This window comes from Epinephelus moara, chromosome 16 (genome assembly GCF_006386435.1).
Source record: "Epinephelus moara isolate mb chromosome 16, YSFRI_EMoa_1.0, whole genome shotgun sequence".
Classification (NCBI taxonomy): Eukaryota; Metazoa; Chordata; class Actinopteri; order Perciformes; family Serranidae; genus Epinephelus; species Epinephelus moara.
The window spans coordinates 18,078,187-18,092,275 of NC_065521.1; the positions used below are offsets into that span (position 1 = coordinate 18,078,187).

The window sequence follows — 14,089 nt, forward strand, 5'->3', positions numbered from 1 at the left end:
AAAAAAACAGCAGGATTTTATTTTTCACTTTTATATTTATATTTTCATTCAAACAGTGTGAAAAAGCAGGATTTTATATATATTTGTTTCATTCAAAAATTAATCAAAAAAGAGTTAACTGCTGTGGTGGTATGTTTTAATAAGGTTACCAATAAGTAAAAGATATTTAATAGTTGTCTATTTTTTTCATTACTGTACCGAAAAAAAACGAACCGTGACTTGTGTACCGAGGTACGTACCGAACCGAGACTTTTGTGTACCGTTACACCCCTAATGAATATATAAAATAACACAAAGCAATACAGGTATTTGCTTCAAAATATTATATTAATAGGCCTAAATAATATAAAAGATTAGACATCCAACACAATTAGATAACGACAGACTTAAAAGGAAGAAAACATGTTTATATGGCATGTGAGCTGCGTTTAACGGACCAAACACACTCAAAATTACACAAATTGGTCGTGCACCAAACCATGGATTTATACCAGACTAGTCCAGTTTATCTGACATCTATAACCCTAAAGCAGCAGTTTTACCTCGTGAGGAGGAGTCTCGCTATTTGTTTGTCAGACAACCTGTTCTTCCTCGGAGTCAGCACAAACTGTACAGGCTGAAGAGCCTCCGGCGCAGAGGCATCACACATTTGATGTTTTTTTCTGTTCGCCCATTATGCAGACAATTATGCAGATAATTGAGGAACTTATGTAATGCCAGTCATTTCTATTGTTTGCTTAGTAACTGTAGTGTGATTATCGAATTTTGAACAGTGGCGTGTTACATTACTGCATTACAGACAAATGTAATGTGAACACTGGTAGAAAATAAACCTCTGATTTTCTTAAGTATGGACAGAAATTCTCGAGGTGCTCAGAAAAAAACTACACCTCCAATTATTATATCCACAGAATATCAACTAAAGTACTATTGTTTATTCAACTATATCTAATAATGCATTCATCTTTGAGCATTTTCATGCCTCCGAGCCAGTAATGGCCAGAGGCATTATGTTTTCCAGTTGCTCGTCTGTCCATCCCAGTTGTTCACTTGGACTCAACTATGAACTGATAAGATTTTGTTGGTCAAAGGTCAAGGTCACTGTGACCTAGTTTGTTGCGTTCTTGTGAACGTTATGTCTCAGTAATTTGACACAAATGTCCACCTGGACTGAAGAATAAACTGATTAGATTTTGGTGGTTGAAGGTCAAAGGTCAAGGTCACTGTGACCACACAAAACATGTTTTTGGCCATGGCTCAAGAATTCTCACATAAATTACAACAAAAATTCCCACAAATGTCTAACAGGATGAAATGCTGAAGTGACGACATTTTATATCCGAAAGGTCAAAGGTCAGCTTCACTGTGACATCATAATGTTCTGCATAATGCACTTTTCTGTCCATTACTCAGCATTAAAACACAGGAACAGAAAGGATGACAGTTTTTCAGATACTGAATTAATTGGTGACTCTAATCTTGGGTGTCCACCTTGAAACTGCTGATTTTATGGATCTTCTGTACTGCTGGGGAGAAAATGTGTGTGAAGCATCCACGTTTTCACAGACATGGTTGTGAACTGTGGCATACCACTGCGGGGCGGTAATTCTAGGTGTTATCTTGGTTTTAAGGACTTCATTGGTCAATGTAAACCAGAGCTCTTGTCTGTCCTCTAGCTGTTCTAAAACTACTTATGTATTGTGAAGACAACAAAAAACTTTGCCTCTAAGGTTAGGTCACCCAGTCACTCTATACTTCACACCTTCAGCGTCCTTCTCAGCATTTCACTTGCCCTTTTTACACAGACATTGTGATGCGTTGGCAGCGATTTCTAAACAACAACAATGGTGTATTATGGCAAATACAATCATTTATCATCTCTGTTATATGGTGGCTGATCTTGCCCTCTGCTTCGAGGGTAAGGAGCTCCCTGACCTCATTGTCTCCTCAGTTTGCAGACATTTTCAGTTGCTTTTCTTTTTTTGAGGTAGCTGCTAATTGCTTCTAGCTGCTTTTAAATCTCCTGTGGTGGGTTGCACACATAACATGTCGTCAAAATGTCACACCCGTCCCATCCATGGTCCCGTCCTTCTGGCTGTCCCTTTTAAACAGATGTCAATTCAGCACCGTTACCACCTCCACTGCCAGCTTAAAGCTGAGACAACTCTGTCCCCCCAGTCTGTGATTGTACCTTTTTTAAGAAACAGCAAGGCAGAAAGACGGCATGACATTCCTGCCTTGAACAGGCAGTGTATAAGAGACAACTGATTCTCTCATTGCTGTCTGCCTCAGTCATGTGGGTCCCACCTCCTGGTGAAAGATTTGATTAAACTTCCTGTAACAATAAACAGACATTTGACTTGTGTTTAATAGATGCAATAGTATTGTCTCACGCTATGTACAGTGAGGAACACCCTGTACACACATTTATACCTGACAGCTGCCCAGTACAATCACAGTCTGATCCCATGTTGCTCTGCCGGTAGTGTGTGTTTCATCATTTAAAAAAGCAGCATATGGGGATGTTGCAGTTTGTTGCTGCAACCCTGCTCGATACAGGCAGCGGTGGACTAAGTCCACAACTTCATTGCCCGAGTCAAAATGTAGATATTCCTGGTCAAATATTACTCTAATACGAGGGGAAATCAGTCTGTCACATTTTATGAGTGAAAGTACTGAAGCTCTTGCTTTTAAAAATACTTAAGTATTGATAAAATACTTTAATGTCAAAACATCGTTGTATTGTTGACCCAGACCCAATATAATAACTTGGCAGGCAAATCCATAAAAACCCAGAAAAAGTCATTTGACAACCAAAGCATAAAAACTGCAACTACTGCCAGCACAGATAACTTGTTTTAAATTTTAAAATATCTGGAATTGAATAAACATGCTCTCTCAAGTTGGACAGATAATTCTTGTAGGCAGTCATTAAGTTTGTGTGCGCTAAACAGAAACCTTTAAAACGATATGAATCTGTCTTCATTTCAAAAATCTCAAACATGGACTTCGGATGTGGCCGTGGGTGCTCTGGTGGTGAGGAATCATCATCTTTATCTGCTGTAGCCATCATTACCACTACCAAGTTCAAAATAAACTGTTCAATACATGCAGAAAGCATACTGAACTTGACTCAGAGCATTTTAGAAAAAAAATTCATTTAGTTTGCCAACTTCAAAGCTATGCTTCAAAGTAACAAGTAACCAGAACCTTCATAAGAATGTAGTGAAGTCAAAACTACAATAGTTGTCCTTAAAATGTAGTAGAGTAAAAGGTCATAAGTTTTCTAAAGAATTACAAAAAAGTACTTAAGTAGCTACAGTACTTGAGTCAGTGTACTTGGTCACTATACGCCCCTAATTAAAGGGGATGGATCTAATTGCTGGTGTTCAAGACCGTGGACTTGCACACTGCTATCTGTTGCTTCATGTGATTAACTTAGTTGTTGATATTTTATGTGTATATTGGCACAGGTTTTTGGCTTAGGTGAGAACTGTTAACTATTTTCCCTGTTTCCTCCAACCAGTACGGTTCAGTTCAGTTCGGTGCGCATTTTTTCAGTTTCCACTGTGAAAAGTTGTGGATGGTACCAATGGATCCGTTCCATACCGTCCCCATTTTTGGTTGTGGCTGGTTTTGAGGCTCATGTAATTACTGTTCATACCGCGGAGAGTTTTACATCAGTAAATTGTAACTATAAAATCAAAGCATGTTTTGCTGCCTCTCACAGCAGCTGGAGTCTGGAAAAAAAACCTCAATTCATTGGGTTCTAAAAATGTCGCGTGTAACCCTGTTTTGTGGACAATAAACGAGGTGCAGACTTTCATCTGTGTCACCAGTAATGAGGACATACAGTGAGTGCTGGACGGAGCTGTAAGTGAGAACAACCCGCCCATATTTAAGGGTACTGTTTGGGGTGGAAACGCTAAATGGACCTAGGGTCTAGGTACCATGTGTGAAGGGTACTTTTGGTTCCAACGTTACCATACCGAAAGTGTTAAGTGGAAACAGGGCTTATCTGTTTTGTGTTGGACCTCAAATAGTCTCTTAAATTGTCTCATCCACTTTGTGGCTGAATTGGACTTTAAGTAGTGTAAGTTTGCTACATCACCACACTTATCCACAACGGCTCTTTACATTTAAGGTTTTTGTGACTGTTGAGTTGTCGTTTCTGTGCCAACATGAAATAGCTCTTCTGTAAAACTTTCTTCCCTTTGATAATTATAGCATTTGGTCTGTCTAGCTAACCAAGAAGGAAGTGAGCTTTCTGTTCATAACAGACTGAGCTTTCTGTTCATAACAGACTGAGACATGATTGGTTAAAATTAGCTTTGTTTATGTGACGTGACTGTCAAGTAATGAAACATATTGACCGTAAACTGAAGTTTCCTATGGCAGGCATTTTTTGTTGTGGTCAAGTATATTTAGTTACTGTGAGCCAAGTGAAGATCTGAATTCTTCTTCAGAAGCAGCGCACAAAAATACAAAATATTGTGACTCTACATGCCATCCTTCTGTCTCTCTCATTCTCTCTCTATTGGTCAATGTAGATTATGTAAACAGTGAAATGCGAGCTTTCCTTCCTCACAGGAGGAGGGGTGGCTGGATACCAGAACTGTGGTAGTGTGGCAAAGGTGAATGTGAGTGTGTGTTCATGCTTTGCCCGGCAGTCCTCTGCCTCACATTGCTGCTGTCACCGCCTCCTCCTATCTCCTCCCCCACCTCAGTGTTTCTCACTTTGCTGCCCCTCCCCCAGGCTCCAGAGCAATGTGGGTTAGTGTATGTAGCCATGTGAGACTGGGCTCTCACCTTCCACCCTGTGTGTGTGCATGCATATGCGTGTGTGTAAGTGTGTGTGTAATCCCACACCACGAACAAGGGTTTTAACAGGTTCTGGAGTTCATGGGATTGTTTTGAAACAGTGAAACAGCCCCCTCCCCTTATTATCATGGACTTTTCTGTCTTTCCTTATCTTCTTTTGTCACTCATTGACTGTCTTGTTCTCCAAGCTTACTCTTCTTTTCAGACTTCCTCTCATCTTTTATGTGTTTTCTCCGACTCTCTCTCACCTTGATCACCTCCAGCTTTCATTTTTTTTACGATATACTCTACATAATTCTTGGTAATTCCTCTCCATCCTCAGCATTGATGGTTTTCGCATTAACATGTTGCTGAAATTTACTGTCTGTGGCCATTGGGGTGTTTATGATGTGTTTATTGGTGTTTACGATGTGCAATACCGTCCTGTGAAGCCAAACAAGAACTTTCCAAGGCATTCCCTGACCAGAAGGTAGTAGCACATGACTTTATTCATCCCTGCTCCCTTTTTCCCCTCTTTTTTGACCTCTTGTCCCTCTTCATTTCATTTTCTGGGTTTTCTCTCCTTTTCTGTATGATTGCCTCATGCCCCTCAGCACAGCTATAAGTCCTATTTGCAAAATGATCCCACTTTAGGGCCACTATGAAGTCCCTCCTTTATGCCACCTTTGCATTTTTACACAGAACCAAACAATGGCAACATCATCATGCCGCTCCAGTGTGTGATTTTAGATAAGATGCCGGCACTGTGGAAGCAAACGAGGTGTGACAGACATACGTGTAGCACAACTGCGTCAGCCACTAGTGTGACTAGAGTGACATGTATTATACACGTCGGCAGCGCTTTATAAACTGTAACGATGGCATAGCATGGCAAAAACATCCTTGTTATTTGGCAACTGATGTTGTCCTCTGCTCGAAGGGTAAGGAGCACCCAGACCTTATTGTTTGTCTAAGTTTGTCCCCCCATTTCATGACTGAACTTTTTATACAGTGGTGAGGCAGCATAACGGCATGAGCTTTCGCTCTTGAGGCAGTGTTAAAGGGACAATAGAAAGGCCTAAGTAGTAATTGCAAGGTTTGCAGTCATATGTTGCCATTTTAGTTTCTCAGATTTTTTTCCCCTTTTTTTTTTTTACATTTAAGACTTTTAATCTTTTTATTTTTGGTGAGAATTTGTGTTTGTTACACCCAGGGAAACTAAACCAACTAAATGTATTTTTTTATATTTTTGCAAAATGTAAGGTGTGGACAAAATAACAGGGACATCTTACAATACTCACAGCATTTACAGTCCATCACCACCACAAACTGATACTTAAATGTTAAATCTGACTCTCAGTAGTAATTGATTTAACATTTAAAGTGTCACAAAGATACAGTCGAATTTATTTTTCCTGCAGAACTTATTACAGTTTAAAATGGACGAGACTTGATATGAGAGACCCATAGAGCTTGTATGTTATTGTATGCCTCAGAATATGATTCCCAACATTAATCACTTTCATTAGCCTGGTCAGACACCAGGCTAATGAAAGTGATTAATGTTGGGAATCATATTTTAATAACAAAGTTAAGAAAAAGAATGATGACTTTGGCTGGTTAAAACTCTCCTTTTCTCTTTCAGGCATATTCTTGTTTCTTTCTCCTCATTCCCACAGTTTTATCTCCATACTCTCAAATTTCAGATGGTCCCGAAGGATTAAACATCATTTTGAATGTCAGTTAGTGTTTCAAATTAAGTCATGACCTTGATACGATTCCAGCAAAATGACCATGTATCAACAAGACCAGAAGTTGAAGTAAAGACTTTTTTCTCTTTCCCCCTTCTTTCATTTTCTTTTCCTTTTTCTGTTTGTCTGTCCATCTCTTCCTGGTTGAACCCTATTACCCTTGTTACCTAAGGCAGCCTCTCCAGAAGGGGCGTGGCTTGCTGACATCACACTCACTCCTGTGTCAGTTGGCCGAGGGGGAGGGGAGAAAGAGAGGGAAGAGGAGGAGGAAGTAGACAGGAAAACCAGCACAAGTGGGGGGTTTCCTACACACGGCAGGCCGGGGCAGCTTAGAAGCGACTCATTGTTTTGTAATTGTCCCAATGGCCTTCTGTCCTCGCTGGTGTGCCGGTACAGCTGCGAGACGAGTCTAGAGCTAGATGTTGAGAGCCTCGCACACACACACACACTCTCTCTCTCTCTCTCTCTCTCTCTCTCTCTCTCTCTCTCTCTCTCTCACACACACACTTTGACACACTCCGTTCGGACGGGACACTAAGGAAGTGTGTTAGCAGCATGAAGGAGAAACAGGCAACAGCTGGAATAACTTTCTAGAAAGTGTAGAGGAGGCATGGATCTCTCACCAGAGTAGGAGACAAAAAACTACTTTCAAGCACATGACATGGGTGAGTAGCCTAAATCCTTTTTGACTTGCTTGTTCAGTGTGTGACTCATTTTCTGGTTAGTTGGCCGTTTTTTTTTTCACACATTTGTTTCTTCTCATCCTCCTCAATACTAATACCTCCTCTGCTGTCTGTCTTCTTATCAGTGCAAATATGCAGGCACAACTATCACACTGACCTACATGTGGTGCAGTGCCAAGTCTTTGGCCTGGGCCACTCAGGCAGAGCAGAGCTAAGAGGTTTCATAAGGCATGTTATGAAATAGATGCAGTAGTTGTCCTTGTTCCCCCAAAAAATGTATCCTTGTTTTGAATCGCAAGGACTTTAATGTCACTTTACTTGGATAAAATAACATTTTCATGGGTAAATCTTTTCAAGTAGAAATTGGCATAAATACTTCCGTTTCTGTTGCTAGAAAAAGCCTGAATTTAGTTTCATCTTTTGCTTAACTAAGAATCAAGTTTTTGGAGTAAAAGTAGCCTCTAGTGTTGGAGCAATGAGCCGTTAAATCCAGGGTGATGTTTTTTCTTAAAAAGCTCTCATAACAGCGTTCCCTCAGGTCTGCGGGTAACTGTAACAAATCAGTTTACTGAAGAAATCAGACTAATTTGTTTCTGGACATGTTGTACTGTCAGTTGTACAGTTTCCAGTGTGCTGTACTACTTCTGCAGCATTTATGTTAAGGGAGCTGTATGTGACATGAGGAGCATATCAATGATTCAGAGTCTAGGGCGGGATTGTCTGCACTCAGTTCTCAGCATGGAGGTGGCTGAGCCGGTGCCTAGCAGCTAACAGTGCTAACTCCATAAGCAGTGCTAACAATAGCAACATTGCTGAAAGAGCTACAATTGTTAACCTGAGGCAGAAAGGTGGGGATATCAGTGGTAACAGCCATATGAGTGCAGTGCAAGGCAGCGACTGTGGGCTAGCATATTGATGTTGTGAATGTTGCATATAGAATTGATATTGATTGATATGAGTTCAGTGAGCAATGATCCAGTATCACTGGTGCAAAGTTAAAACATAGGTTCATATTGTCATCTTCAAGCTACGTCTTTATTGCACGTTTGCATCACCATTTCTTTTCAAGTGCACCTCCTTCCTAAACAAACCAAATGCTAGCAGCCAAGCACCATGCAGACAATGATGAGCAGTTAAGAAAAAGACAGCAAACACATTTTTTTGGGAAATGTTAGGCCAAGTGACAACATATCTGGTAGGTTGCAAAAATGTTATAACTGAAGATATCTGCAAAATGTTCTCTGACAAGGTATTTGATTTGTTTTCTTCCAAAATCGGCAACCTTGCAATGTACACTATCCTCTCGCAGTGTCTACAGCATGATTTTTGTTATTACCAGTTTTCTTAACTTTGAACAGCAATAACTATCTTTCCCTTACCTTAACCAAAGTGCTTTTGTTGCCTAACCGTAACCACAGACAGGAGTCTGGACATGAACCCAGGATTTCTGCCATTACAATTCTGCTCTTGGTATTTCCGTCATCCACCCCGATCACCTCCATGTGAATCCACTGTGGTACATAAATGCAGTGTTTGATTTACTCAAAGAGTTGTCTCTGGACATAATCAAGGCAGTGATTATTCAGAAAGGACCACCAGTGCAACCATTGCTCTAGAAGACAGGGTAGTCTGGTGCTAAAGTAACTTCTGATGAAACAGTGGAAATGGTACGGGAGTTTTGTTGTTGTTGTTTTTTTTAATCTGGTTTCAATTACTGATATGATGACTGTTTATATCTCCTGAGTTGTACATATTGGTAAGTGGGAGCAGATCTCATTTTGTAACAAGTGGAGGGAACAGCTGTGAGTATTTTGCTTTTTTAAAGCCATCGTTTCACACACTAGATCCGAGACACAGTTCACTGTTAATAACTTCTAAAATACAGCATTTGCTTATTAAATAAATGTCTCACCACCAAGCGTTACCATATACTTTGTTTCAAAAATAAAGATGCTACATGGATCATGTAATGTTTGAGAGTTAGTGGGAGTCAGCGTGCAGTTGTGTCAGTGACCTTGACACAGTTTTTTGCGACCACATTCCCCCTCTGTGCCCTTCATTCTGCTACACACACACATATAGGCAACACATACAAGCTGTCTGTTTGTGTCAACAGGGTGCCAGCTCTGTCTATGCAAGCGTTCATGTGTGAGAGGAAGTACTAGTTTCACATGGTGCTTGAAACAAGATAATTCTAATAACATCCAGCCATGTGTGTTTGTGTGAAATCCAACCTGGTTGAACTGAATATCAGTTTTTCAAATGTAGTACTTTTTAAGCAGTTTTCAGTTTAAGTGATTGTTTAGACCAACCAATGATAAACATTGTTGAGGTGTTTGAATCTGAACGTCTTGACAGAATCACCTTTTTTTTTTAAACTGACCGCACAAACACGCAGCATGAATGTGTGGGCGGCTGCTTCTGCACATGCTCTGTATTCCTCAGTGTGTTATGGAGGAGTGTGTGTTTTTTTTTCTTTTGTGGAAAGGGGAGGGGGGATGAGCGGTGATCAGCTGTAGGAGTCCCCCCTCGGCGGGGCCCCAGCTCCAGCATGAAGGGTTATGTAAGTTTTTCAGCTGCCAGCCCTGCTGGCTGCCTCAGCCTCACATTCACATTGCTATTGAGCAGAGAGGAGCACACAGAGTGGTTGGCTCGTAGACAGTGAGTCAGTCAGTCACTGAGGCAGTAGATTAAAGTCCAGCCGAGTGTAAAACGAGGCTGAGAAGAAGAGACAATACCTCCTGTTTACTTCTTTTTAAAGTTTTTCCCCGCTGAAAGAGGACGCGGTTTTGTGAGTTTGACAGGGAGTTTGTGAGCAAGAGATAAAACAGGAGAGGACGAAGGAAAGCAGAGAAGACCAGCTCTTCTCTTTTATCAATAACCATGCTGCTCCTGGACGAATCAGAGTCATTTGCAGGTAGGTGACATCATCACCCTGACCCCTGATGCAGCGTTGGGGAAGGGATCGATCCCTGACTTCGAGGAAAGGGGTAGAAAGTTTGTGAGAAATAAGAGAGATGGAGGGGAAATCTGGAAGTAGAAAAGAGAGGAAAAAGAAGGGGGTGCAGGAGGGTTTGAGATGAGGCGATGCTGTGAGAACAGGAAGAAACGCTGCGCAGAGAGCTGCAGAAATCAGTAGTTCATCTCATGAGATAATGAGCACTCCCAGCAGCATCCTGTTTAAAGAAATGCAACCAGAGAGGAGATGAATATGGAAAAATGATAACATGATGAGAAAGAGGAACTTTGATATTTTATAACCATCACTGAAGTGTCTAGAAGGTGCAGCAGCAGTTGATTGACGCTTGTTAAGTTACTTAACGTTGTTGTGTAACACTGGATCCATGCCTACTTAAGCATGCACGGTTCATCTATCTTCTTTTCTCTCTGTTTTCTCTCTCTGCACTTCTACCTCTTCGTGTTTTCTCCCCTCTGTCATATTCATCCATTCCTCAATCCCTGTGTTGGCTTTGTCCCATTTTCTGTATTTTTTCAGTCAGCCCTCCCTCCATCTTTTAGCCGGTCTCTCCCACGCGTGCCCGGCTGCCTCTCCCTCTCGCGTTGTTGTCTCAGGTCTGCGTCTCCCATTGGCTGTTTCTACGGTTACCTAAACCAATGCCAGTGCGTGATTGGTGGAACCGGGCAGGATTGGGCCACGCTGGAAGTGTGAGCATGTGGAGGCAGGAAAACAAATGGTTCATCAGACCAGTGGGTTAGGGGGGTAAGCGCGTGAGGAGGCAGGCAGGGACAGAGTGCCGCCGCAGTCTGCAGTTTATCTTCATGAATGGAAGTAAAATATTTGAAGAGTAAGTGCAATACACACATAGGCACTTTGGATCATTGCTTGGATTTTATTCCTAGTATTGTTATTTTGGAGTCTTGTGTTTTACATACAGCCATATGAGAGAGTTCACATATGTATGCATAATGCAGTAAATGTATATCATTATTTGTTTCTTTTTCCCTTTAATAGAATATTTTAATGCTATTTGCAGTGATTTGTGCCATGAATTTACACCATAAAGACTCATGTGTAAACTTATTTCAGGTCAGTAATATTAATAAATGAAATCCCTGCTCCCTTCTCATCAAACAAATCCTTTAAGACCTCATTGACGATCCCGTATGCACAAAATCCTGTGATTATTTCATAGATATTGTCAAAGATCTGTGCCACAAAAGGTCTTAAATTACTTTTAAAGGATCTCGTAGTTGTTTTGCTTATCTTTTTGTGACTCTTCAGGTTTTCATCTGCAGTGAAGTGCCGTCTGTAAATGGTAGTGCGCTGATATTTCTTATGCTGTCTCTGCACTTTAGATTTAAAGTTTAAGTCTGCTTAAACAGCTTTAATTTAAGGGTGTTTACATCCAGTACAAACAGTGCAAGAATTACAACCCCATTTATACATTGTCTCCCAGTTTTAGGGCACTCAAGTAAATGGGCAAGTTAATATAAACTTCGACAGTCAGATATAAATTGACCATCCAGTGTCTCTGCCTCACAGACGCAGACCCTCAGAGGGTGAGCCTATGATGAGGTGGATTAAGGTCATGAGACTAAAGTTTGACCCTAAAAAAACTCTTTGGTTACCTCATCTGTATGTTAAGTATCCTTTTCCTGTTGCATTGTACTAAATGTCCTTTGGCGTTCACCCAATATAGATGGGAACACTTGAATCAAAGCTATAGGCCAACACTTACAGCCATTGTTTCATTTTAAATCGCGGTGGGTTCAGAGTACAGAGGCGAAACAATGAAAAATGCATCACTGAAGATTATATATTGAAGATTTATAGCTCATATATCCCTGGACTATAAATGACAACTGCTGTTGAATTTTTGAATAGTTCGAACAAAAGTGTGTCTTAGTCGACACTTGACGCTGTGTTCACACTATAAACAACACAGCAGCGGGTGACAAGTCGTTATAAATGGAAGCCAGTAACATGAAACTACAAACTGTTGCCTTACACTTGTCGCTGCGGACGGGCGTGACGTTCTACAAATACATGTTTTTGTTTCTAGCTGTGGTAATGTGTTATTTAGTTTATTCAGTTAGCTGATGCTATGCTAGCTTTCTGTGCATTGCGGTGCACACAGGGAAGCGAAATGTGACATTTAAATGGAGGTCAGACACAAATCAAAAGCACAGGTATTTTGTTAACCGATTACAAACTTTAGATTACGTTGAGTCGAGGTGATCTAGGTATCTAGGTAATGAACACTTCAACTGCGACTCAGCGATAATGTAGTTGGTCACGCTGTTGCATCATCACTCGGATTGTGAACACAACTCTTGACTTTTTATCCTGACAAAAAACGGTCATCATTACCTCCGCCAACGAGGTTGCGTTTTTGGTTTGGTTTGTTTGTCTGTCGGCAGGATTACAGAAAAATTACTCGCCTGATTTTCATGAAACTTGGTTGAAGGGTGTATCATGGGCCAAGGAAGGTCCATTACATGTTGGAGCAGATCTGAATCACAGGGCTGATACACAAATTGTTTTCCCTTTAATTAACATTGCAAATCAGGGCATTAGGCCTTGGTGGAGCTGTGTATCTCTGAGTGCCCTTCTTGTTTGTTCTGGTTTTGCACAGGGTGCATGGTGTTCTGATGCGTATGCCTCTCACTGTGTTGGCATGAGGAGCATTCACGGGGATGCTTTTATGAAGAAATAGCCAATGTCTGCATGATCGTAATTCCTGGGATTGCTCCGAGTGTTTGGCTCGTTGTGAAAAGGGACACTAGATGCCTTGTCATTGCTGCAAACGTGGCATGGTGCGTAGTGATAAAGGCTAAAAGAACACACTGTTCTCCCTCAAACCTATTGTGTTGTGTGTGTGTGTGTGTGTGTGTGTGTGTGTGTTTTGGCACATCTTCCTGTGATTACAATCTGTCCATCAGTGACGAACAGCTTATTGGGAAACGGAAAAAGTGAAACAGTTAAACAGCAGCAACACCTCTGTGGCACAATAAAACAGGAAGGAGCTTGATGTACCGATTCTTTTTTTTCCTCCTTTCGGCACACTCTGTTCGGTTATAATTGACCTCGGCATGCCGGGCAGGAACAACCTGTCCAGACCAGCGCCGGGTCGGGCCAAATGCCGGGAACACGTGTAGTCTGGCTGCTTTCATAACACCACAGCTCAGAGGATGTAGGCTTCGCTGGTTCGGCCACATGGCTCTAATTCCCACTCTTCCGATGTCGTCTTTGTCAAATGTCTGGGGTTTTTGATCCCTCTGTTTCCTCCTGTCAGATCATATAGCTGCTCTTTGTTCTCCCTCAATGTAAATTTCCTGCTTTTTAAAGTTGTCTTTGTTGGACGATGTCCCATTTTTTTTTTTTTTCATCTCAGTGCTGCACGATGCTGTTCACTCTGTTCCCTGCTCCCCTCCCGTCTCTGCTTCTTTTTTCTTCTGTTTGTCTCTCACTCCTCGGGCTTTTTAGTCTTATAGATTATAGATGTAATCCCCATAAGTGCAGATTTTATCTCCAAGTCTGTTGTTTTTTTTTTCTCTTTGCTACACTGGTCTCTTGTTCCTGCAGATGAAAAACTCCTCTGTCTTACCTTATTCAACCCTGTCTGTCTGTCTGTCTGTCTGTCTGTCTGTCTCTCTTTCTCTCTCATTAAATGGCTGCAGTGCTGTGTAGTGTTACAGTACAGCAGTCACATTATTTCACATTGCAACCAAATACTACCTGATTAAAATGGCACCTATTTATAAAACCTGTAGAGCCTTTATTCCTTTTAAAACCTGAATAGAGATTGATACAATTGTTCTGTGTTCACCTGAATGGTTCATTATTTGAATTTAAAGTTGAAATATGTAACTCGCCACAAGCTGAAGAAGTTA

General features: G+C 41.1%; 1 protein-coding gene across 4 annotated transcripts in view; it reads left to right on the forward strand.

Annotated features, from left to right (window-relative positions):
- The window catches only part of LOC126402688 (helicase ARIP4-like), a 99,584-nt gene that overhangs the window by 46,170 nt on the left and 39,325 nt on the right, over positions 1–14,089 (forward strand). The window contains exon 1 of one of the 4 annotated variants that reach the window (XM_050064858.1): positions 6,853–7,216. The exons of 2 other annotated variants lie outside the window; for them this stretch is intronic. In XM_050064858.1, coding sequence (XP_049920815.1) covers positions 7,213–7,216 — 4 coding nt within the window. In that variant the 5' untranslated portion in view covers positions 6,853–7,212. Of the gene's footprint in view, positions 1–6,852; positions 7,217–9,842; positions 10,152–14,089 lie in introns of those variants that run through there. One more of the 4 variants, XM_050064857.1, reaches the window with a different exon arrangement.